General features: G+C 51.1%; 1 protein-coding gene and 1 long non-coding RNA gene across 3 annotated transcripts; both read right to left on the minus strand.

Annotated features, from left to right (window-relative positions):
- Nucleotides 1-1482: 1482 nt before the first annotated feature.
- On the minus strand, nt 1483-9722 carry DUSP7 (dual specificity phosphatase 7). Its single transcript, XM_068201702.1, has 3 exons — nt 9082-9722; nt 6355-6783; nt 1483-3876 (listed from the first exon to the last, which is right to left on the minus strand). The coding sequence occupies exons 1-3, from the start codon at nt 9491-9493 to the stop codon at nt 3569-3571; spliced, it is 1149 nt and encodes a 382-aa protein (XP_068057803.1). The 5' UTR covers nt 9494-9722; the 3' UTR covers nt 1483-3568.
- Nucleotides 9723-10438: 716 nt separating this feature from the next.
- LOC137480585 (uncharacterized) lies at nt 10439-25091 on the minus strand. Of its 2 annotated transcripts, XR_011002996.1 has the most exons (4): nt 24854-25091; nt 23554-23890; nt 22461-22572; nt 10439-12181 (listed from the first exon to the last, which is right to left on the minus strand). It is a non-coding gene; the product is annotated as an uncharacterized lncRNA (long non-coding RNA). The 2 variants fall into 2 exon arrangements; XR_011002995.1 differs by lacking the exons at nt 23554-23890; nt 24854-25091 and having other exon boundaries at nt 22461-22891.
- Between the last annotated feature and the right edge of the window lie 1400 nt (nt 25092-26491).

A 26491-nucleotide genomic window follows, 5' to 3' on the forward strand; every position in this document is an offset into this window, starting at 1 on the left:
AGACCAGCTAGGCTGGCTGCTCCTTGCTGCTGAGGCCAGGCAGCTTGGAAAAAGCTCCTGTGTGTCCTGTTTGCAAGTGGCAGGATGATTTTCAGACAAGTAATCTCCTTTGTTTGACAACACGGCTGCTGAGTGCCACAGTGCCAGGGCACTCACAACATGACCCAGGATCAGGTCCCCAGGAGCTGCCTGGTGGCTCCCAGCACACCAGCTCTTCCTCCAAGGCCACAGCAAGCAGCAGCTGTGCTGCTGCAGACAGCCACAACTCAGCTATCACACAAATGTGCTTACAATGCTAACTGTGAATATCCTGCTCCACACCTTAGCAGAAAAACCTGAGAGGAAATTAGATGGAAGCAAATACAGCCACACACCCGACAAGCTGTTCTGCACTCCTTCCGTGCACAGCCAGCCTCCAGCACAGTTTCCTATCTTCCTCAAGAGCTACTCTACCACGTAATTACAGGGGAAAACCTAAAGGTCTTCTTTCCCCTGCAAACCAGGTAGATTTTTGTTTGTTTAGCCACAAACAGGCCTCCAAATCAATATATAGATTCCCATTATGGAGTCCAGGAGTAAACAACTCATGCACACACTTGCTTGGCTCTTGCTTCAACCTCTACCTCCCCTCTGCACCCCCTAGCCTGAGCTGCTTCTGGAATAAAACTACCTGTCTATTATGCTCAGACCCTATGATTAGAACAAGATGACAAATACACTTACACTGAGGGACTGCACAATTGAATAGTCATTTAATTTCTTGCCATTCTGGTTAAAACAAGGATTGCTGGGGGAAACCCACTCCTGCCCAGCTACAGGCAGAGTCACAGGGAGCCACAGCTCCCTTAGATAGGCTGCACTCAGATGTTTAGAGCCACATTTCACCCTAAAGCATCCTCATCAGCCCCTCCAGATTTCCCACAAACCATGCAGGAAGCACAGCGGGACACAGCACAGCCCAAGGGTAACATGCACAGCACCCCCTTCCCCTGGGATGCAGGAGGGGGCTCCAGCTCTCCGAGAGCCCCAGGATAACCCAACCCCCATCAGGTGGTTGCCCACAAGCCCCTGACTTCTTGCTTGCCTACCAAAATAAAGTCTGCTAACACAACAGTTGTGGGCAAGGCCTTGCAATGCCTTTGTAGGCCACGCTTAAACAGTGAACAAAAGTGTCTTTAGTTTATTTATTTATTTTTGGCACAGAAGAATGGCTGGGGTCAAAGCCAGTCCCATTCTCAAGCTGTTCTTTGTTCTCCAGTTTATCCAATACCCCCTATCCCTCTCCTCGCCTGCCCACCTCCCCCTCTCCATTTTACCACAGGTCTTAAAAATTACGCTGTGCATGAAACCAAACACCACACTTGAACACAGCCCAGCAAATGCTCTCCACGGTCACAGAAGGATCCTAATCGACCATAAAAAATGGGTAAGAGCAGCGTGCCCTTATATGGGCAGAGGCTAGACAAGGATCTGACACAAACATCATTTTTAAAGAAAAAATAATATTTATTCGCAATATAAACAAAGTCCCAATATTGGATCAGTATATATAGGGTCACTAATTTTCCTTCATAACTCAGAAAGCAGAACCATTCCTCACTAACAAGCTCTCATTTGTACTAATCAGAAGACGCATCTTATTTTTTTCCTTTAAAGAATAAAGACCACTAACAGCACAGGAAGCCTTTACAAACCAGCTTAGCTGTAATGCAATAGAGATGCACTGTCAAAAAATCCCTGAAAAAATAAATTCCTCCATGAGGTAAAATGCAATTAGGATATTCTCAATTTTCTCACTCACAACCGTACGCCCATTCTCCCTTCCAATATCCCACAATCCCAACATTGTGGCAAACAAAATCCAACAAACAAACAAAAAACAACCAGAAAACAAGAAACAGAAGCTCATTCCAACATTCTGATAACATCTTTAACAAAAAGAACAGTTTCAGGATGTGACAGCGTCAAACATTCCTCCAGATGGAGATTTTTTTTTATTATTTTTTTATTTTTCTTGAAAAAAGTACAAAAAACTGGATATTTAGAAAAAAATCCGTGGCTTTTTTTTTTTTTTTCACTTACATGAGAGTTAAAGTGGACAGGGAGGGGGGAGAAAGGAGGGACTACATTGCAGCCAATAAAGAAATCTCCAAATCCGTTCTGCCCTCCTCCCAGAAATTATTACCACTTCCTCCCTCCCAGCTTGGTAAAAGGAGTTTGCCAAACACTAGCCAGAAATACATACAAGTCTTCTCAGAATAGAAGGCACGGCATAAAGGTATTTGAAAGAGGAAGAAAAAAAATCAGAACCTCTGTTGAAAGCTCCAATCATCTCAGAATTTGCCAGTTAATATATATATTCATATATATATATATATATATATAAAAATTCTCTGTTACAATGCTCTCCTCATCATTTCCACACCTCTTCACTCCCCTCACGCGCTCTGTGCGTGACGAGTGAGTCCTGTCCCGCCACACAATCCTCACTCTGCTCCAGGCGCTCGCTGCATTCCCCCTCCACCCCGCACACATGGGAAAGAATCCAGTGTGCTCAAGAAACGCCAGCACTGCAACTACCTTCTGGACTCGGGAAGCTGGAATGGTTTCGGGCCAGCTGGATGACGTTAAATCAGTCAACAGGCAGCAGAGAATGAAGCTGGGCTCAGACATGCTTCTACCAACTCTGGAGGCTACGAGAGTTTTACCTCTGGCAATAGCAAACAGTGTTTTTGGCAGGGGTGGCATTAAAGAAAAGCTTGCGGCTTAGTCACCTTGGCTGAATCAGTGCAGAGTTTGTGATTGTGAGTGCAGGAGTGGTGAAGGGGTTGCGTTTAAGCCCAACTGGCCTTCACACATAACAAAGCTTCCTACCAGATGCTAACAACAACAGCAGCAGCATGTATCTCTCTCTGGAGTACCCAGTAATATGCCAGGACATACCAAGGCTTCACAAAGTGTGCAAAATGCATTTGGTCAATATAAACATTTGATTAAAAAAAATAATAAATGATCGAACAAGAAACAGAATAAAATACTGGTTTTGCAACCTGGTCTGTACAAACAGTCAAGAACTTACATATCTAAAAAGAGTTTGAACCCAAAGCTCGAGTAAGAGCTACCTTTTCTTATTTTTTTTCTTAAATCAAAAAAAGTAAACTTGGGTTTTGAAACAGTCTTGGCCCAACACCTTTTGTTCAAGGTTTCCAAGTGCATAAATCTCCTCATTTTCCACAGCAAGCTAACCCCCGGTAGCTCTTCACACGTGTGCGTGTTCTGACAGTCTCAATGGACCCAGGAAAGCGGTTATTGCCGGTGACAGCTGCGTCCGAAATGCTGTAACATCGCCCGTGTTAAATAACCCCCTGCAAAAACACTACCTCTTCAAACCACTTGGATCAGGATACTTAGTGAGCGGCATTAGCCTTCCTAAAGCAGCGATCAGGCACCTCTGCCCAGAGAAGCTACTCATCTCAGAGCTGCCTGGCTAGACAGGTATTTTCCTAAGAGTTGAAATACTCAAGAGAAGCGATTCGATGCTCGAGTTGCCGACCAGGCAGCGTCCTCTTCATGTGGACTCCAGAGTGTTCAGCTGGAACAGGTTGTGGTTGGTGGGGGTGGTGAAGTAGAGCTGTTCACTGGGCGAGCGGTTGTCACAGGGGCTGTTGAGTCCCAGAGTCCTCTCAAAGTCCAGGAGCTGGCCCATGAAGTTAAAGTTTGGGGAAATGTTGGATTTTTTCCTTTTCACAAAGTCATAGGCATCATTCAGGGATAAGTTGAGTTTTTGCATCAAGTAGGCGACAGTGACTGTTACGGACCGGCTGATGCCAGCGAGGCAGTGAACGAGGATCCCACACTTCTTGGAACGGGCCTCATCTGAAACAAGACAAGGGGAAGGGGGAGTCTATTATTCTGCACCAAAAACACGTGGCTTTGGAGCAGGGCCAGGTGGCAGCTGCAAGCTCCCAGCACCACGACAACTGCCAGAACTGGATCCCCTGCCCCTAGTGACACCATCCCATGTCCCTTGGACACCCACATCTCTCCCCACAGGGCTCCTGAGATATTCCTGCTGCATGGCAAAGCTGCACATCCCCAGCAAAGGCCAAGCATCTCTTGTGCTTGAGAAGTATCAATCAAGTCTAGCATCACATCCCTTGCCTAGGAAACAACAGTACTCTCTACTCAAGAGAGCTGGAGTAACCCACAGGAGGCAGATGGAGCTGGAGACAACAGCTCCAGGGAGATGCTGGTGGTTGGGTACAACACACCCACCTCAACTCCAACTAAACCAGAGAAGGCTGTGCACTCAGGGCACATGAGCTACATGAGCGATTCTCCTCAGCTGTTCCTGTCCTCCCTCCACTAGAAAGTTACATGAATGCAGCCAATGCCAATTTAAATGGAGCCTGAAGTGCAGGAACTTCCCTTATTGTGAAACTGTTCTTTAGGATCGACAGAAATGCACTTCACCACAAACAAACGCTTGTGTTGGAGGAGGCTCTCAGGATGAATGGTAGCGGGAAGCAGGAATGCAGGCTGGACCAAAAAATGGCGAGAGAACAGCAGCGAAATTTCCCCTCCCTTGCCACCAACTGAAAAGCACACACACACTCATTGTCTCTCGCACAGCCGGAACAGCGTGATCCCTTTATGAATTGACATCTCAGTGCTGAAAGAGGGACACGCCACTGAGAGCACTGAATGCACGCAAGTACCCAGAGCTGCTTTTACTTCTGGGCAGCCCTATTTGAAGTCAGTCATTTGACTGAGAGCTTGGCAGGGAGCGAAAAAGTGGCAGGAGAAAGAGGATCCTCAGGCAAAGCCAGAGGTAAGAGACACTCTGGCACTGTAAGTGCAGGGAAGGGCAAAGAAGGAGACAAAACAAAAATCCAGACCAAGCCACAACAGGTTTTCTGACAAGCCTCCAAAATCAGGCAAGAATTTCCAGTAGGGTGGGCAATCACCGCCCAGTGTACCCAGCCCTCCCCTCCAGGCTCTCCCGTTCAACATTTTTCCAGACATTTTTGCCTTTCATCTGACCTGCACAGCATTGCTTGGTGTTTGGTTTTAGAGTGAGGTAATCCTCCATTTCCTGTCATTAACTGGAAAGCACAAGCTCGGTGTTCACAGAGACATGGGCTGACTGGAGCAGACAGATCCCAAATGCCGCATGTCAGCAGGGACATTGTACCTCATCCCTGACGTTTAACACCCTGCTCATGCAGGAAGTGCAAATGGGACATCAGACAAGTCCCTGTTGCCACACGGAAGCAGCAGCTTCTGACCACAGACATGTTACTGGAGGGCAGAAGCTGGGGGCACAGGAGAGTGTGAGGGAACCAGGGTTTCTGACAGATGAAGAGCAGCCAAAGATCCACCACTGCTCTGCCCCATTTCAGGCCTTACAGCATAGCAAGCACAAGCTACAGGGTCTGAAATGGGCTGCACAGGCTTCAGTCTGCAGGCAAAGGTCGCCCTCTCCTTTACCTGTGCAAGTGTTTGTAATCAGACATGAAGCCATGAGGCTTTTAATAGTTAATGGTGATACTACTGCCTGTGCCATTCACTCCCATAAAACAGAGCTGATTAGGCTAATGACTATCATGAGCAAACAGCACAGGTCAGCCTGGAGGTGTACAGCCCTGTTCAGTCCAACATACACTTCCCACAGAATAAGAAACAATTCTCAAAGTCAAGGCTGGCCTGAGAGAAGAGACCTTCCTTCCTGAACCCTACTACCACCAGCCAAAATTGTCATAGGGGCTGTCTACAGAGCAGTTTTTCCATCCAAACTCTGCAGTATAATTATAATCACTAACTCACTGTGTTGACACTTACCTTAGGAAAAGTATCCATACAAGGAGTTAGCTATGCTAGGGTGACTTACAGCAGAATCCCAATTAGACTAGCAAATCCCCTTGGGAAAAGAAAACACACACACTCTCCCTGATTTTAACCACATTTGGGGCTAAGGAATTGCTGGCACTAGTCACACTAAAGCAGCTCCCATCCCCAAGCAGAGCAGGCAAAGGAGCTCCCCACTGCCTGGGTTCAGCCATTTCACAGCAGTGCAAATCCCCACACAAGGGCAAGAGGCAGCAGGGCCAGTCCAACTGCTTGCAGGTAGCTCAGCTGAGGTGCTGCAAGAGGGCTGAATTTTGGAAGGGGAGGCCTCCCTGAACACAGCCAGGGTGATATGCACCAGATGTGCCACCTCACAGCGTGACACTCACTGCTAAGCTGATGCTGTGCCCCAGAGAGGTGAGGCTGCAGACAGCAGCAGCCCTGGGAAGCGGCACACCACATTCCCAAGCGGTGAGTATGAAAAGAGATGTTCTGCCAACTACCTACCAATGAAAGCAATGGCCTCGGGAAAGAACTGCGAGAGGTTCTGGCTCCAGTGATCTGAGATGGGGATCTGCTTGTACTTGAACTCTCCATCATGCTCAAACATGTTTGGCAGGTTAGGAGTCACATTCAGGATGTATTTAATGCCATATTTGCCCAGGACGTCCAAGTTGGTTGAATCTTTGGCACAGCCCAGGTACAGGTAAGGTAGGATCTGGACTGGAAAAGCGGGCTGATTGTTTGGGATGGGGCTCCCGTCCGACTCCGTGGCACTGCTGGGTTCCCGGTCGGATTCGCCATCCGAGCAGTCGGAACTTATCCGCAGCCCTCCCAGGCCAAGGACTGATGCTGGGGGAGAGTTGCTGGGTGAGGAGCTGTCAAGGTTTGTCTCGCAGTGCTCAGAATATTCAGTCTGAAACTTGTTAAATCCACCTGGGAAGGGGAAAAGGAGAGAGGGAAGGGGAGAGGCAGAGAGAAAAAAAAAAATGTTTTATTCTTTAGAATGGGAAATCCTTCTACCTGTGAACATATGTTACTCAGAAAGCCTTTACCAGCAAGAAGTTGGTATCCCTTCAAGTTCACATCAAGAAAAGCATTTCCCTGCACTCTTTTATCTTCCCTGGGCAAACTGATACTGAGCAAACGGGTCGCAGGAGACCAAGGAGTGGTTCTTATAAAGTTCAATATTGTTTGTGAAAAATAGGGCCAAATCTCAACCACAAAATAAAGAAACATCCACAAATAATATCAATGCCAAGACACAATCTCGCCTTGTTAGCAACTCCAAAATAAGGGTCTGGGGCAGTTTAGGCAAGAGCTATTATGCCACTTAGGGAGAAAAGTATCCATGTCTGAAAAGACAGATCAGGGACAACCACCACATACTCACACCCAGGCTCTAAAACCCAACAAAATTATTCACCTCCAAGTAGGAAAAAAGACCCTAAGTTTTGCCACAGGGAGATCCTGACAATTATTTTATCACTACAAAATAGGTTTTGCAACAGAGCAGTGTGACAGGCTTGTTCTTCACCCAAACCACAGCAGGAGTGCAGAGGGATGGGACCCTTCACGTCTGCCCCTAACACTTTTTCTCCAGCTCTTCAGCTCAGCTACTTGGGAAGGAAGGCAGAGGCAGGGAAGCAAAAACACCACCGATCTACCTCCTTTCCAGGCGGTATTAAAGCGGAGCTCAGCCATCGGGATCTGACACTGACAAATGGTTTAATTAGAAAGGGCTCCTGGAAACTTCGTTAGTGGGTTCGGCGGTTGTGGCGGGGTCACTGAGCAGGACAGACAGCTCCTGCCACATCCATTCATGAAAAAGGCTCGTCCTCGCCCTCCTCCTCCCCCCGCGCCGCCAGACAGCGCCGAGGAGCCATTTTGGAATTTTAATTAGAAACATTTCCCACCGAGGCTCCCGGAAAAAGGCAGAGAAAGGGGCTCAGCTCCTCCCTTGCCCATCGGGGAGAGTTTAGGAGTAACTTCAAAACCGCTCCTTCCTGCTAGTGATGAGGACGACGCGGAGAGAAGCGGGAATGCAAAGCGAGGGAGCAACGGAGCCCATGGGGAAACCCCAAACCGGGATGGGATGATGGGATGGGAGATTCGCCCACGGGCAGGGATCGGAGGGTCGAGGGAGGAATGGTATCAACCCCTGTGCTGGCCCCCCACCGTGTTTTGGAAGGAGGTGTGTGCGGGCTGCGCAGCCCCGAGGGCTGGACCCCAATTACTTGACTGTCCCCCTGCCGCTCCACCCCTCCACCAGAAGCTTCCCCGGCTCCCCAAAAAGAGTCTATCAAGGAGCTGCCGTGTTTTTTAAAGAGCCGCAAGTGGCAACTTTCTTGACCACGCTCCCCCACGCACGCTCCCCCGCTCTCCTGTTATTCCTGCCTCAAAGCCGCCACCCAGCGACCGGACTGGGAGCACTGGGAGGATGGGAAGGGTCCCAGCAGCCCAGCTGTGGGCTCTGCTCAGCCCGCTGCGATCTTTCAAAAACGGCCAAAAAAATCCCCAAAGAACCAAAGCTCCCAAAGCACCCCCAGCCCTGGCGGAGGGGCGTGTGCGGGGTTCGGCTGCCCTGCAGCGCAGCTCCCCGCTCCCCATCGCCCTGTCCCGGGGGAGCAGCCGGGCTGCCCTCTCCCAAACCGGCGGCGCTGCCTAGCAAAGGAGGAGGAAAACCCAAACGATTGATTTTTGGCTATGTGGGGAGGTAAAATAAAATTTAAAAAGAGCTCCCTTGCCCCCCAAAATCCGACCATTCCTTCTGGAGGGCTGGAGAGGAGCCTGGCGCCGGCGCGGGGAAGCCCCGAAAGGCTCCCTCCGGGAAGCGGAGCCGAGGGGCGCCCGGCGCTGCCCAGCCGGGATCGGCCTGGGACGGGGCAGCGCTGGAAGGGCCGCGCCGGCGGCGAGGCTGGGGGGCTCCTCCCGCCGCTACCGGGGAGGCGACGCAGGAAGAAGCGGGGCGCTCCCGGCCGCTTCCAGCCTGCGACCATTTTGTGCGGGGGATTAAAGCGGGATGCAGAGGAGGGGGAAAAAATACATAAAGAAAAATAAAAAGAAAAATAAATCGGGCAGAACGGATAAGGAAAGGAGGCAAAACTAGTCAGCCACCTCCGTCCGACCAGGGGATGGGCACCCTAGGGATGCAGCGGCCGGCCAGGGGCTGCGCAGGGAGACACCGACAAGGGCTGCGGGACGGGGCTGGAGGGAGGGCGACGGGCACCTCACCTTTCAGGTAATAGGCTTTGCAGCCGTCATCGCGCAGCTTCTGGAGCAGGAGCCCCAGCACGGAGGTGGCGGCACCGCTGTCCTGCCAGTCGGCGGTGGCCTCGTCATAGAGCAGCACGGTGTCGGCCTTGCAGCGCTTAACGAAGCGCTCCTTATCCTCGTGGTTGGGGATGATGGAGCGGATGGGCAAGTTGCCCTTCTTGAGTCGGCGCAGCATGAGCCCGGGGATGGCCAGGTTGATGGCCGTCTCGATGTGCGAGCTCTCGAAGAGCTCGTGGGGGCGGCAGTCGAGCAGCAGCAGCGAGCGGCCGCCGCCCGACTCCAGCTCCTCCTGCAGCCACTCCGCGCTCTTGCACGGCATCGCCGCAGCCATGGGCGCCCGCGGGGAGCTCCCCCAGACCTGCGTTTTCATGGGGCTCGGCAGCGGCGGCCGCCAGCGCCCGGCCCGCCGGCCACCCACGCGGCGTCCGGACGCGGCCCCGCTCCGCTGGGTCGGTCTTGCGCTGCGCCGGACGCGGCTCCGCTCAGCACGGCCGTGGGTGCGCGGTGTCTGCGGCCCGGAGCGCGGCGGCCCCCGTTCTGCGCTACGCGCTGCGCCCCATGCCGGCGGCCTCAATTAAAGCGGCGCTCGGCCGGCGGCTCGGCGAGTCATGCCTCGGGGGGCGGGGCGGCGGCGGGGCCCGGCGCCTCAGCCCCGCCCGCCGCGGCACCGCGCGCACGCCGGCCCCGCCCCCGCGGGGCCCCGCCCCCCGCGCCCCCACAGCCAATGAGGCGCGGCGGAGGCAGCGGGGCAGCCCAATATGGGCAGGGGCGGGGCCGCGGCGGGGGCAGAGCGCGGGAAGGGCCGCGGGAGCCGCGGGGGGCGCCGGGCACGGCACGGCACGGCCCGGCACGGCCCGGCACGGCACGGCACGGCACGGCACGGGTCGGATCGGCCCGGCACGGCACGGCACGGGTCGGATCGGTACGGCACGGCACGGGTCGGATCGGCCCGGCCCGGCACGGCACGGCACGGCACGGCACGGGTCGGATCGGTACGGCACGGCACGGGTCGGATCGGTACGGCACGGCACAGCACGGCACAGCACAGCACGGGTCGGATCGGCACGGCACGGCCTGCCGGGGCTGAACCCGGGCCCTCCGCCCGAGCGCGGGCTATGGCTTATTAAAAAGGTCAGGCAGTGAAGTGACCCAGCCCACGGGCCGGCGGGTGTGCAGGCCCCCGTGGGTTCTGAGTGGGTCGTGCCCAGCCCTGTTTGGTCTTTGACAGGAGCTCACAGTTCCAAAATAAAATCGACTGAGACTCATTAAGCCTCCGCATTGCCTTTCGCTCTCAGACTGAGTTACAACATAGATGTTTTTATCCGTGCATCCTTGTTTATTTTTAGAGTATCTTCCCTATTGGTATCCACTACTATAAATACAAACCTTTTGTGCTGCAACACTAACATTTCAAGGCAGGAATGTAACTGGAGGCACCCTTGGGTTTCCTTCCATCTTTTACATTCCTTCTCATGTGAATCAGTCCTCTGATACCAGAAGTTTTCTGTGCCTTACACAAACTGTTCATGTTACAAAATAGATTTGATCTTTCTCTTTTTAATGAACAGGATGACATTAAAAATGTGGTTCTGTATGAGCCATTTCTACTGCAGTCTATTTTCACCATGCAGGCAGTCAAACATTGGTGGATTGCTCAGAGAGGTTGGGCAACCTCCATCCTCGATAGATTTCAAGATCCAACTCAGTGCATCCCCAGGTAACCTGGCCTGCCCCCAGGGCTCACCCAGCTTCCAGCCAGAGATTTGACAGGAGCTCTGCTCTGGTCTCTTCTCGCCTGGGTTATCCTACAAGCCCTTGCTCTCCAAATTCTTGTAAGCATGAGTGGGAACCATTTATTCTCCCCAGTCTGGGGAGATAAGCTATTCCATTTTTTTTCCTCTAACTTTTCATCTCTTTAGCCTCTTAATATCAACTTTGTCAGCACACCCTGTTTGAAGGGAAGAGGCAGGTCTGTTTCACCAGAAGATTCCCAGGCTCAGTAACCTGACTAGGTCTCCTCAAGTTTTTCTCCCAGCTGGCTGAATTTCAGCCAGAACTGGGCTGTACCTTGTGTAACAGGAAAAATATTGCTCTTAAAACACTCCCACACACGCAAACAAACACGTGCACACACACAGTCTTAGTTGTAATGTTGTTGAGAACTGTGCTGTTCAAATGGCATTGTCTCTAGGCAGAACTTCAAATTGATTTGTGTTTGAAGATGCTTTTCTTGTGGTCAAAATCTGCTTTTCTCAAAGCCAAGATCTACTACTGAAATCATTTCAGAGCCACTGTCTCCTCAGTGGTCTTTTATAGACCCTTAACACATGAAATATACCAAGAGGGCTGTATTCCTGTGCCTTTAGTACAAAGGCAGCACTTGGATGTGCAGGGGTCCCTGCTTTCTTTTAGTCTAATTCCTAAGGCCGGATCCTAATGAAAATGTCGGCTTAAGGAAGCATTTGAGTGCATGCTTAACTTTGAGCACAGCAAACATCTCATTGCAAAACACTCTGTGATTTCAGCGGGACCGTGCTCTGAACCATTCATGGATTTCATTGGCATCAGCAAAATAAATGTCTTGTTCTACATCGCTTTTTTTGTGACTCAAGTGTGCCCAAGAAAGCGGAACAGCAGAAGCTGTCCACTTCCCCTTGCCCAGTTTATTTTTACCACTGGTTGCTGTGGGAAGCTATTGTGATTCAGTGTGGCAGTAGGAAGTTCCTAACACTGCTCTTTGCAGCAGAGGATGTTGAGGCTCTTATGCAAGCCACAGGCACAGTGAAAATAGCTGACCTTTCAGAATGTTTATCGAGGCACCTTCAATTCACAAGGGGAACAGCAGCGGCTTGTGCAAAGAACTAAAATCTGGGTCTAAAGTCCCTGTTGTGCTGAAAACAGCCCAGAAATCTTACAGGGATCCTTTTTGGTGGTGCGAGGGAGGCAGGTGTAGCCGCCAGCGTGTGGTCCTGTGAAACCAGAAGAGAAATGTTTCACCTCCATTCAGCGGTCACATCAGCAACCACATAAGTTTCGGGACAGGCTCCAGACGCGTCACCTGCGGAGACAAGTGCAGATTTCACTCTGAGAAGGGCCAAAGCAAAATAAGGTCACTTAACAGAAAGGTGACATCCTCTGCCTGCCCAGCCAGGACCTGAGGGGCATTGGAAGAGGCTCCCCTCGCTTCGGGCTGCTCCGGGCTCCCAGGGGCAGGGGTCGCGCTGCTGAGTGCCCGTGGCAGCAGGCAGGGCGGGCGGGCAGCGGCAGCGCTCGGGGCCAGCCCGTCGCCGTGCTGCCCTCTGGAGTCAGACGCTCCAAAGTGCGCCTCAGCCGAAGCACCGTCCTGCCGGGCTCCGGGGACTGACACCCGGGGGGGTTCTCCCGTCACAGGGTAAATCCCTGCTCTGCAGAGAGCTGTGGGCATTCCCCGAAATCCCCTCCCATGGAGAGGGCATCTTGACCCCGCAAGGGGTCCTGAACAGCTTGCGGGCTGGGGCCAGGACATGGTGTGCCAGCACCTCCTTCAGCCCAGCGCGGCTGGCAGGGGCTCAGGGATGTTGGTGGGGTTTGTCTCCCCATGCACAAGGCTTTGCTGACAGGCAGAAGATCAACACTTATCCAGAAATGGGCAGCTTCCAGGTCAGGGCCCAAAAGCCTCAAGTGCTTGTGACAAGGACTGCACAAAGTGATAACCACTCTACATGTGGATTCATAAAATCACAGAATATCCTGAGTTGGAAGGGACCCACAAGGATCATTGAGCCCAGCTTCTAGTTCTGCCCAGGACCATCCCAAGAGTCCCACCACGTGCCTGAGAGCATTGTCCAAGCCCTTCTTGAACTCCAGAATGTTTGGTGGCGTGACCACTGCCCTGGGGAGCCCAGGGATTGCCATCATCCCCATACCATAACACCAGACCTGACCCTGGGTTTCTAATACAGGTTGTGTGCATCTTTCTGGCTGTTTTTCTGCTGTGAAAAGGCTCCGTCCTCCAACAATCCTTCTGCTTGATGCCCAGTGCAGTGAGCAGGCAACTTCCTCTAGCCCACAGCCCCATCTTGCTGGCTTGGCTTCAGAGTGCTTTTTTCTTCATCTGTCCCCATGTCCTCCGATGCTGGTGCAGATGCCAGCTCAGGTTCCTCATTTCCATCACCACCTCTCTTTTCCCAGATTCTCTGACGGCAGAGCCCACAGGTTGTTTTGATGTTTTAGAAACAAAGACCATGAGTCATGGCAGAACACAAGGTAAGTGCATCATTAGCAGATGTCTGCCCAAAACCCACTCCAGGCCCTGGCAGCTCCTGCAGAGGCATCGCTCCCAAAGGATGTGACAGATCCTACTTTGAGCCAAGGGGGAAGGCAAGATGTGAGTAAAGGGCAGAAGGGTGTCACACCCCAAGGGGATGCATGGTACTACCTACAGCTTAGGTGAGGCAGGGATTCCTAAGGATTTACAGAGTACAGTAAATTAGACGCTGGTCAGAAGTTAATATATATTTTCATCTTTAAAATGAACCTCTGAAAAGCTTTTTTTTGTAACATGCACTTTCTCCACAACACTTCACCCCCAAAGGATTTTCCTTCCAGCCTCTCCCCCAACAAACCTGGGCTGTAGCAGCTAAACCTTCATAGGACTTATCTTCTCACCGCTCATCAGCTGCTTGCTACATCTAATAAGAGGTATTAGGTACGACTGGTGGCCCAGACACCAATCCATAAAGCTATTAAACTCCTACTAGAAGGAGTCTTCACCTGGCTGAGGTGCTTGTGATCAAATATCCATCAGTACCAAGACAGGAAGCACCTTCCTGGCAGCTTAATGCTGGACTGACAGCTCAAAGCTGTGTTTTGTGAGCAAGATTTCAGCTGGGAATTTGCTCAGGTAACCTGGGTCCCCAGGCCAGCTTCTGGTTTGCTCTGTGACGTTGAGTGAATCCACAGTTTTGTGTACTTCTCGTCTGTAGAACGGGGCTGATACCTCCCATCACCTTTGCAAGCGTTTGGGTGCTAAGGAACCAGGCAGGTGGGCTGGTGTGATATTAACATCCTCTTGCAATGCTGAATTTCTAGGACTGAATAATTTTTTTTCTATCTTTAAAAATAAATGTTAAAAAAGACTTTTTATTTAACTTCAGCTTCCCTTCCTAATTATTTAATGGAGTAGGAGTTATTTTGTCAGGAGAGGGCACTTGTTGATGGTTTACCCCATGTTTCATTAATGCATGGAAGAGGTTAACTCCTGGTAGTTATGGTAGCAGATGCATGGTTTTAACAGGGGGAAAAAAATCCCCAATTTTACTTTCTACTCTTGCACTAATTTGTGACTATTTTTATCAATGTTAGCACTGAGCCAGGGTAAAAATACTCCCTAGAAAGTTTAGAATTTACATTTGTCTTCATATATATTCAGCAGAAATCCAGCTCCCCAGCCTCCGCACTGCCTAATCTGGACTCATTAACTTCACCCACCCCCGAGAAAAATGTCAGATGACTTTGGCCTGGCGAAGCCTTTCACCCACAAACACTCAGCAGGGGGGTCCAAGTCTCCTGTCTGCAGCAAACAGTCCCCGTGGAGCATCAGCTCTGGCACTGCAGGCATCCAACTCAGCCATGGGAACAGATTCACCCTTCCTAACACAGCCCTGCCTTGGGGCAAAGTCTCCGATGTTGGGCTCCATCCCACGGGGATGCTGAGCCTTGGAAGCATCTTCCACATGGCAAGGCAGATGGATGGAGGCTGGGGAAGAAGCACCACAAGGAGAAACCTTTGTGGAGCATCTCGTGAAACACAAAGCAGCCACAAGCATGTGGAACTGGATTGCCAGGTACTGGGATAGTGCCATTTTTCTTCTATTAAAGGGACATAACATTTGGCTCTCCAAGATGCCCTTTTGCTGCACAGCTGGAGACTTTCATGTCAATGTGTCAATGAACTCTGCTTCAAAGACAACAAAATTGTTCTCTGGCAGGTTCCTGCACAAGAAGCAAACCATCCCCTCCTGTGCAAAAGTCAGAAGGCACGTGCAGTGTCTGGGCAGCCTGGGGCTGTTACCATCTCACAGGGGGCACAGCAGCCCAGAGGGGCTGAGGCTGGAGGTCCCTCTGAGGACTGTCCAGTCCAGCTCCTGTCTCACAGCAGCATCTCTTAGGGCAAGTTTTGCACCTACTATTGGGTATCCCAATATCTCCAAGGATGAAGATTCCACACCTTCCCCAGGCAAGCTGGTGCAGTATTTCACCCTCCTCACAGTGAAAAAGAGAACTAACATGTCCTGTGCTTCAATTTGTTCCTGTTGCCCTCACTTTTCCTGGCCACCCAGGAAAAGCCTGGGTCCATGTTTAGGGTTTGAGGAACCCCCTGAATTTTTATGGAAATGGGTGTGTTTTCTATGAAACCCAGAAGAGAACGGGGGCTTATGTTTAAGCAGGAGCCAAGAGCCCAGAGGCTCCACCAGCAAGGGAGGGCAGCTCCAATCTAATTAGACTGAGAAAACATCCTTAAGCAACACCATTTACCTTCTTCCCTGCTTCACTTCCTGGGCTCCAGGCTCCTTCCAGAGGAAGAACTGGAGAATATTTAAGATTATTTATCCTTTTAGCAGTGAGTTTTAAATGAAGAGGTCTGGAAGCTACATGTCACCATCCTTAGAAAATCCTCCCCTGCAGAGGACCAGAGGAGGGGAAAGCTCCAATGCTCCCTTTGGCATGAGATCCTCCAGAGTCTGTCACTACAATGATGGAGTAGGACAGGATATTTATGGGACTTAAGAAGCCAATAACATCTACCCTCAAGCCTGGCTCAGGCATGTGTTGGACACAGCCTGCACAGCCTGGAATTGAATACAGACCTCCATATCCCATTTATTCCTCCTTTTGTATGTCAGAAAACCCCTTCCTCCTTAGAAAAGAGTGAAGCAAGAAAGAAATGGCCCAAGACATGGAGTGCAGGACCTGTTGGTGCTGTCTGAGCTCCAGCCCTTGGCTCTGCTGGGCTCCATTCCCTCCCTGGCTCTGCAGATCCAGCACCTCGCCTGCCCTGCGCACACGTCAGTTCCTCAGCAGCTTCTCCAGACAGCCAGGCTGTTTTCAAGAAGCAATTTCCTGCAGAGGAAGATTTTTTTCCAAGGAGCCTAACTGGTGAACTTCCTTGTGCAGGCTTTTCATGGGAAACCATTGTGAAAGCAAGCTTCACCACCCACCAGGAAGGGCTGTCACTGAGCAGGCTGCACCCCGCTCTGTGTCCCCAACCCAGCTTCCCAGTACATGCCCAGGGGGTGGGTTTTGTGACCCTCACTCATCTTCCCAAGCTGCTGCTGGGATGCTGACTTGTGGCAGGGGAAGGGGACAGATGGTGAAGATCCGGACTGGGTGCAGGCAGTGCCGAGCCTCCCAGGGAAGGTTCTGCATGGCCTGTCCCTCTGGTGGGAGAAGGTGTAGGAGAAGCTGAGAGGAGACGTAAGACTTCACCATACTTTGGGCCTCCAGCCTTTGCATTTTCCCTCTTCACTGTGCTGCTGGGTCGGATTTCAAGCAGAGCCACCAACTACCAGGACAGGCTTCTCCCCACACAGAGCTGGGTGGTCACTACTCCTCAGCCTGGTTCTGGGAGGCACCTGGGTTTCTGGGTGCTCCTCTGAAATGCAAACCCTGCCAGGGCTTCTCCCACTGCTGCAAGAGTGGGGCAGTCCAGCTCAGCTCTGCTGTGGTGGAGCCAGGGCAGTCCCAGTGGCATTGGCAGCGCTGCCTGGGATTTACACCAGAGCACAGAGGCAGCCTCAGCACCGTGGCAGTGCCCCACTGATAGCCCTGGCTACCAGTGAAACCCCAAAATGCACCAGTTAAACCCTCAGCCAACACAGACACTGGGGCAGCAAGTTGCAGTGTGCTGCTGCTTCTCACCATGGGTGGTGTTCAAGTCAATTATTGTTCATATCCTTTTATTCCAATGAGCTGTGCAGGTCTCCCAGCCCGTGCATGTTCCCTACAATGCTGCTTTTCGTTCGTGCAGTTGCTCTGGTTTGAGTGTATTGTGTGGCTATGGATGGACAGGCAGCCCAGGCTCGTGCCCTGCTTTGAGCTCTCACCACCTGTGCTGTGGCAGCACTGCTCTCCCATGGAGAAGTTCTGCTGGACATCTGTGAAGTTGTTCTAGTTCCAGAGGTTTTTTCCTTGCGTCAAATTCTCTGGTTTTGCAACCCCTCACTGCAGTTAAAATAAAACTAAACAACACCCAAGAATCCATTTCCGTGAAGCATTTCAGGAGCAAGGGGCTGGTTCCTCTTTCAGAGCATCAAAAAACAATTTCTATTTTCCTCTCAGTGTTAGTAATGTTCAGCTGAGCCCTGCTCTTTTTTCCCCCAAAAAAGTTTCGTTTCCAGGAAACAGGACTTTATTTTGAACACAAAGCATCTCTTCGGCCAGCCTGACACTCTTGGGTACACTCACAACTTTTGAATACACATATATAACCTACAAGAACATGACCCAGCACAGAGGGAACTAAAATAGGTCTCAGAGAAGAGTCCAGTCACTTCCTAACCCACCACTGGCTTAATTATGTGGCAGGTCCCTTCCTTCTGTCTGTGTCTTGCTTTCCAAGCCTTGAACTGGGGTTTAAGATCCTTCATGCAGGACTCTGCTGGACCTCAGAGCTGGCAAGAAGTATCTGAAACACTCACAAGGTGCCAACCCAGTTTCTGCCAGTGGCAGCAGTACTTGGTCAAAAAGGATGAATCAAAACCTCCTTCCTCCTTCTCCCTTGGCCTGGCAATGTTCTTCTTAATCCAGCCCATAATGTTGCTGATTGTGAGGAGGCACTACTGGCTCATGGTCAGTTTGTTATCCACCAGGACCTCCCAAATCTTTACCTACAAAGTTGTTTTCCAGCCATCTGGTCCCCAGTTTGTACTGGTGAGTGGAGTCATTCCTCCTTGGGGGCAGGAGTTCCTAGTCCCTTTGTTGGACTTCATAAAGCTCCTCTTTGCACACTGAGGTCCTTGTGAATGGCACCCTGGAACACGCAAAGCCAGGGGAGCAGGGAGAGCGCACAGCATTTCATAGCTCAAGTGGTGGATCTTGGAGAACAGGATAGAATTGGAGACACACATTGCTGCCCCTTCTGACCACTGCCCACAACAGAGGGGGGCACCGGCCTGGGGACACCCAGGGCACAAGGAAAGGGGGATCCTGCCAGCAGCTGGTGCCACCTCAGCACACACTGTGCCTGTGTTCCTTCACTCACCATCTGACAAGCGAGGAAGCAGTGCTCAGGGAAAGAGGTGACCAGGCAAATTCAAGCAAAGACATCCCAGGGCTCTGAATAAGAAGCCAGACTCTGCTCTGGAGGGAGCAGGGCAGCAGGAAAGAGGAACGCTCCCGGGAGCCTGCAGGATGATTAAAAGGCTTTTACTTGGACCTTGCATTGGAGACCCCCATGCTGTGGCAGCAGAGGAGTGAGAGCAGAGCTCTGGGTGTGCCCACAGAGCAGCTCCTGCCCACAGGGATGCAGCAGTGGGAGCTTAGCTCCCCAAGGAGGCTGCTCCCAGAGCAGGAGAAAAGAAATCACCCACCTAACCCAGGCTTTTCTCAGGAAAGGCTTGGCTCTGGTGGTGACATTTCCCATGAGAAATGTTATTTCCTTGAAAACCTCGGGTATTCAGGTCAGCTAAAATCTTTTAGCACAGTGGTACCAGACACACTGAGCTGGCTGAGTCAGAAGGTAATTTCCAATACATGTAAGGCAACTTCCGAGGACCAGAGTGCTTCATCACCATGTTTTCCTGGTGACAGCTTCAGATGTTTTGCTTCTAAGAATCAGCCTTTTGTTTACTGTTTTAGCTTATTTCCTCATGGAAAGCCTTTAATTTACTCCCCAGCATTACCTGTAGCTTTTAATCCCAGCAGGTGAAGGAGGTGGAAAAGGAACAGCTCTTCAGCAGCAGGGCCAGTGTGCCAGAAATGGTACTTTTTTTTAAGCTGTTCATAAAGATAACAAGAGATGAAAAGGTTGTGTCAGGAGGGGGATCTTCTCTAGTTGGAAAGCATGAAATACAAGAGCACTGCTGTCTCTTTTGGTGGGGTCCTGGCATTTCTGCTTATCTTATTGCTCCAAGAGTTTGCCCTGTGGAGCAGATGCCCCAGAAAGGCAGCCAAGGTGGACGGGTGGATGGGAGAGAAGCTGCCAAGGGACTCACACCCATCCTAGAGGGGCTGCAATGCCTCAAAGAGAGAAGAAAACCTGGCTGGAAAAAAAGATCTCAGAGCCCAGACTTGTTGGGTGAAAGGTGTTAGAAATGCAAATCATTAATTTAAAGAACTGGGCCAGGAACCAGGGGTGCCAGGCTGAGCTGTTATCTGCTGCATCAGCTGCGAGCCTGGCTCGGGATTTCAAAATAAAATTAGACTTGCAGTATATGTCTTTAAATATTTAAATTACTTTCAGTAATTCATATGGTGACATTTAAACAAAGTACACCAAGCAAATGGCTCCCAGTGCTAAAAGGAAATGTTTGCAGGTAATAATATTTAATTTAAAAGGGAACAGCTGATATCAAGGCAGAATCTTAATGCTGAATTCAACCTACATTTCTCTCAACCAAGCAGGGAAGAATAAATCCCCAGGCAAGCAAATGGTTAAAGATGTAGAGTGGTGTGATTGAAGTGCTGGTCCCAGACACCCCAAAGAGCTGTGAATTATGTGGGTGCCTAAATATTTTCAGGACTGGGGCTGATGTAGATTTGTGGGCTCCCAGAGGTGGGGACAAGCAGTTTCATGCTGCAAAGTGAGGACCATGGGGGGCTTGGTGATGCCAACTCCTCCTGCCACACTCACCTGCCCTCCCACAGCCTTCCTGGGCCCTTTGCTCTGAGTCTGTTCCAGAAACTAAAGGGAAAATCCATCCTGGGTGCAAACAAGCAGAACTCAATGAAGTCAGCTCACACACAGGCAGCTTTGCCGTGGTGCTGCCGGCCAATTTGGAGAGCTTAGCTGGGTCTGTTACATCAGTCACACTGGATTTCATAACATCAGACATTTCAATGAGGGTGACTCATTCTCTCTTGAAGGGTATTGTATGTATGAGCAAAGATGATTAACTTTTGCTGAATGGTATGATTTCTGGGATGGGAACTGCTATTAATTAGGAGCGGATCTCAGATGTTCACAAACCCTGTTTTCATGGCCTACTTTGTATATTTTTCTCCATTCTCCTTTTTTTTTAGCTCAGGATAAATATTGAAGTGTTCTTCTCTGCTATCTGGCACTAAAGCAGCCAGATGTCCAGCAAAGGCATCTGACTTTCATAGTCAGGCACGGCCCAGGGCTCAGTTCCTGTGGCCAAGCTTCAGCTACTTGCCCTAAAAAGCTCAGTTTTCACATTAAAAGCAAACAAAACAAAATAAAAAGGAGCTTCCAGCCTGCACAAGTGCAGCAGATAAAGTACCAAGGGAGGTAAAATAAGCAGAAGCAGCTCAGAATGTATAATCCAAAGAGTTATCCTTTCTCATCCCCCCCCCCCCAAATTTTATTTATTGAAAGAAAGTTGGGGGCTTATGCTAATCTCATGCTTCTGGCTGTTGAGGGTTGAGGTTTGGGAGTTAACACTGCCAAGGATCCTTGGGATAAAAAGTTTGCCAGATTCAGGGAAAAAGATACCCTTTCAGCTGCACTGGCTACAAAGCTGGACAATTTACCAGGAGAAGGGTCAGGGTGTTCAGTGTCTTCAAGAACATCTGCAGCACCCAACACTGTGGTCCTGCAGGAAGTGCCTGGAGAAATTAAGACAGCCAGCATGCAAAAGCCAAAGGAGGCGGGCATGGGATGGGGCTGTCCTTCCCCACCCCAGGCAGTGCTGGGGGATGCCAGGGAGCAGCCAGGCTGAAGCTGAGGACCCAACAGGTCAGTGTTTAACAGCCAGGCTGTTCAGTGGCATCTTGCCACCACCTCATGATTCCCAGCATCTCCCCTGGGATGACAAGGTCCCCTCCCAGATCCAGCCTATCAGCTCCCTCTTGTCCTATCCCACGGCACTGGCAGCGAGCAACACAACATCCCACAGAGCCAGACATCCCACCCTGCTCCAGCTCCATTGCTGTGGGCAGTAAAACAGTCCTGAACAGACAGACTGTGGTCAGTCCCTCTGCCTGGGCAGCAGGGAGCTGCAGGAAGTGTCCTGTTCTTGGTTCCTGGTGAGACACCACTGTGAAAGTCAACTCTGACTTCCTGAGAGGGAAGGGAAGGGTCACAGTTCAGCCTGGTATTCTACCAGCAAGGATGAGGTTCACCTGCTTTGCCCAATACCCCATCCCCATGCCCCCTCCAGCACCTACAGCACTCCTCAAATGTCAGGCAGGGACTGTGGGCAGCAATGAGGCAAACAAAGGTCACTGGATCTGTGCTTTTCCCTTCCATCAGCTGAGGCTGCTCGGAGCTCCTGGGTACAGGCTGGAGAGCTGGTCCTGCTCCACAGCAGGCAGTGATGAGGAGCATGAACAAACTCAAGAGAAGCAATTGTTTGTAGTTAACTGAGACAAGAAGAGATGATTTTTTAAAATTAAAACTCAGGGCTGGGCGTTTGAGCACAAATGGGGGGTGAGCAGTGAAACTGCCCTGTAGGTGGGCAGCCCTAACCGGTGGGTGTTTGGAAGCTTTTGGGGCAGTGACTTGCTCTCCTCTACCCTTCCTGCTTGTCACCAGGCAGGGGGCAGAGGGGTGACTTGCCCTGGCTCAGGCACTGCACCCAGGCTGGTGGCAGCACACCTGGAAGCACCTGCTGCCCAAGCCTGCCTGTAACCACCACAGCTCCCAGGCTTGCTCTCGAGAAGCTGGGAGGTGTGGGAGCATTAGAAGGCTTCTCCTTCCAGAGTCAGCGGTGAGGAATGAGCATTCGAAACAGAGATAGGGCTGGTTTCACTTGTGCTGCACACCAAATCCAACCATGAGGCTCTCTGAGATAAAGTGGCACGTAGGGGTAGGAAAACCCCACAATTTGCCTAAATTTTGCACCCATAAAACGCCACTAGCAGATCAAAGTGTGGATGTATGATTCAGGCACAAGTCTGGGACGTGTGAGCCTCTGCCCAGGCGTGCAACGGAGGCTGAGCCACGCAACACCAAGGGTTTCCTTGGAGACTGACGCAGAAGGGGCTTCTCCTCCAGAAGCACTTTCTCCATGCCTTACCAGGCAAAGGAACACCCTAAATCCCGTCCCCACCCCAAATCCCATCCCCACCAGGAGAGCCAGCAGGGCTCCACTGCACCTCTGGAGGAAGGGGCAGCGCTGAGAGCCTGGAGGGGGGTTTTCCTCACCTCCGAGCAGTTTTCCTGTTGCGCAACTCACTCGTGCTTCTAAAAATGTTTGCTGGAGCAACAGTCTCTAAGGCGATTTCCATAACAATGGGTGCAGAAGAACGATCCACGCTGCTGGAGTGATTTGCTCGCTCACATGCTTGCTGAGGACCAGGCACACCGCAATTCCAGCAGTGAGATGTTCCTGGCAATGAGAGAAAAAGAGAATTTGACCGAATTGCTCTCAGCAGCTGCTGGAAAGCTCCCCAGGGGTCCTGCTGTCCATCGCCTGGCCAAGGGGCACGGGCAGGGCTCTCTGCCCTGCCCCAGGGCATTGCCAGAGTCTGCAGGCACAAAACCACCCACAGCAAAGGTACAAAAGCACAGAAAATGCTTCCACAGCTTTGGCTGGTGTGTGAGCACTGCCCAGCAAACACACACCAGCGCAGGCACCCGCACAGGGGCAGGACCCGGCAGCTGCACTCTGACACCGGCCAAAGCTCCTGCTTCACCCGAGGCCTCAGCCGTGAGTTACACAGAGCCCCCACGTGTTTCTCTTTTAGATCACAATTCTGGAAGCTCAGCTCCAGCCAAAACCAACCAGGTTTTGCTCTCTCCCCACATCTTTTCAGCTGACCCGTTAAAATCAACACTCAGCCACTGCCTCCAGTTTGAATCGCTCACATCCTGCCATTACAGCTTTGTTTAAATCTCTGCAGAGCTCAACCTGTTGTCAGACAGACACTAATTGGTGTGTTTCTAATTATTTGTTTCCATCTTAAAACCTGTTTTTCAGCAGATTGCAGCTTTATTTTAATACATGCTTGGCTAGAGCTTGATATACTGGTTGCCAGTAACCTAGACACAAATGGGATTGCATTGCACAGGGAGAGTAGGGGAAGCAAAGAGACTGAGTTAAACTGAATTAAGAGCCTGTTCATAAAAATGAATTAAGCAAAATTGTGAAACAAGCAGCAGTGTTGCATTGCAGAAGATTGTTTCTGTATTCCTGTTTCTACCTCTTCAAATAAAATGAACCTCTGCATTCACAAAAGGGCATTTGAAACATCTCCTTACACAAATGCTTTGACCATGTTTTTTTATGTGATCTAAAAGCTCTAAAACTTAATCCTTTTTATACTCACATGGTTGGTGTTAAAAATTAGCTCATCAGTGGGTAACCAAACCAGGATCAATCTCCAACTGCTTTCCCAGGATGTGAATGCAGACACTCAGGCACTGTCCTCAGCCCCTTCATTCAAGCAACACCAATAGGCTTTTCCTCTTCCAGGAGCAGCCCGGGCCCTTTGTATCTTGGTCATTTTCACACAAGTCTTCAGAGGGCAGGAGAAGAAGCTGAGGTGCTGCTCTAAGGCAGCTGACACCGCTGGCACACACCAGGCAGCACAACCAGTGCTCTGGGACCGGCCTTGCTCCATTCTCTCTCTGTAGCGCTTACTCCTGTGCTGAGGATTTTGGGGTCTCTGATCTAAAATGCAATTAAGGAGACTGAGGCAATTAAACAAAAAGAAAGCCCTATGTTATGCTGGCAAATACTGACTTTTTAGTCAGTATTTGACTGAAGCTGCTTGCAAACATCCTCACCTTTGGCTTCTCCTTTCCAGCTCCCTGCCTTTCCCTGGGTGTGGGAGAATGCACAGACAAGAAAGCTTCAGTTCCCCAGCCCAGGGGTTGTGAGTTGCCCACCAGGACAGGCAGGAGCCATATGAGGAGTGGCAGTGTGCATCCAGCAGCACGTTGTGTCCCTGGCACAACCTGACCTCTGGTTGTCTCCACAGTCAGCCACAGAGGGAGACTGAAATCCTTGTGCTCTTTCCAGCAGTGAACACAATCCAAGGACATTGATTTCTCTGCAGGCTTTTTGTCAGCAGACAAAGGGGCTCAAAAAGCTGATGCAACCTGTGGGGTGTCAAGATGTACTTCCCAGGAGGAGCTAACTGCTAGAGGGAATTGGGTTTTCTGTTGTCAACACAGTGGCCTGGGACTTTGGAGGAGACACCCAGCTTGAGGGCACAGCCCAGAGCACCTGGTCCATCTTGCCTCTGTTGGGCAGAGGCCCAGCTGAGAGGCTGAGAGTGGGCAGCATCTCCAGATGAACACCAGAGACCTCCTCCCTCCTGCAGGTCTTGGATTCTGTGGGATACATGGCCCAAAGCAGTCATTCCATCAATGCCAAGCAGCATGGAGGTCACATGTGAGAAGGCCTTTGCCAGGCCAAATTTTGGGGGCGGCCTGTTGGTTTGGTCCTTGCGGAGGAGCATCTCATGCAGACACATCTGCCTGCACCTGTAAACTGAGCCAGTGGGGATGGAGAGGGTCCATCACCACCTCTTAGCCCTTCCCTATTTCCACACAAAGACATTTTTGGTGAGCTTCTACTCCTTTTTTTATACTAAAAAGGAAAGAAAAGAGGAAGATACGCACTTGATGTTAAGGAAATCTAACAGAGCGTGCAGCAATCCAACTGCTCAGACACATATGCCTCCTTCCTTCTGCTCTGTACCAGCGAGGCTGTGCCGTATTTAGATCTGGCTCCATCTCTCACAAACTTGACCAACTGTTCTTCCACAGTGTCATCTCTGCTTGTTTGCCCCCAAACTGTTCACTGAAATCTTCAATTCAATGAGGGGAAAATAAAAATGAAATAATAATAGCAATAATAATGATAATAACAATAACCATAACAACAACAATAATAATAATAATAATTTTTAAATTGTTTTCTTTTTAATGACAGGAAAAGCACTAAATGCCAAGAAAGGCAGATCATAACAGTGGTGGGTAAAGAGGTCGAAAGATCCCTTGGTGAGTCATCATCTCCATCAGGGACCTCCAGTGTGAGAAGGCAGACGTGTTTCCTAGAAATTGCCGTGCTGTGGCCGGGCCAGCCCCACGCTGGCTGCCAGGGCAGCGGCCGGCCGAGTCATCGGCCCTGGGCTGCTCCCACAAGTGTGTGCTCCCACAGGAGCGGCCCTGGGCTGCTCCCAACAAGTGTGTGCTCCCACAGGAGTGGCAGGTTAAGTGACCACACATGAAGACAGGCAGAGAGAGAGCTGTGGCCACACTGGGGTTACCTGGGTGTGACTCCTCCAAGGAGCTGCCCCGTGCAGAGCACTGGGCATCTGCAAAGCAAAGGGGTAACAGCCTCCTTGAGGGAAAGGCTGAAAGTACAGTTTTGTTACAAGTAGGACACATGGGAAAGAGCAGAGAGCATTTCCTGACCTTCCTCGTTGCGCCAAACCATGGCAAGTTCACTCCGAGTTCAGTCTTTGGGCCTCAGCATCGGGACAGGAGTCAGGCAGAGGTGGTCTTGCTCCACACTTTCAGCCATGGTTGTGTCACACATGAGGCAGAGGTGAGCCCTTGTCCTCCCACACACAGTGTGGAGCCTTGGAGACTTCTCTTTGAACATCCACACCTCTGTCTGGCTCGCCTTTGATGTCAAGACACTGCTGTCTGCTGGAGGGCCTGCTGACAGCCTGTCCTGCAGCCTTGCAGGATGTGCAGCATAGCACCCCCACACCAGCCATGGGCCTTGTATACAAAACTTGCTCACACTTGAGACAGATCTTAGGGAGTTAAGAGCATTTTCTTGGCTTGCTGTGCTGGTGGAAGAGCGACTTACAGCACAGCAGATGGATAAAATTCTAATTTGGGTTTCACATGATTTATATAAATAGGCTTAGACGAGGTTGCGCAGAGATGGCACAGTCATCTGCCAGCCTTGCTCTGTTTACCTCGAGACCCTCTCCTCTCCCTGTTAATGAGCACCCCAGCGGTGTCTGTGTGCTGGCAGTAACGAGTCACCTCAGCTGTGTCACCTCCTGCCAACGCCACAGCTCCGGGCTGTGCTCCCAGCGGTCACCTCCTGCCACCCCCCCTGGCTGGGCACAGCTTGTCAAACCCAGAGACAAAGTGTCAAGGAGCACACCAGAGTCACAACTCCCATGGCTGGCTCAGGAGAGTGGGGCAGGGTATGGACCACGCTGCTTCCTACCCAGGTGAGTGGGAACGAGAACAGGGCTCTCCCAGCCCCTCCTCACTCACAGGACACCAAGTTCT

The sequence above is a fragment of the Anomalospiza imberbis genome, chromosome 11, assembly GCF_031753505.1.
Source record: "Anomalospiza imberbis isolate Cuckoo-Finch-1a 21T00152 chromosome 11, ASM3175350v1, whole genome shotgun sequence".
Classification (NCBI taxonomy): Eukaryota; Metazoa; Chordata; class Aves; order Passeriformes; family Viduidae; genus Anomalospiza; species Anomalospiza imberbis.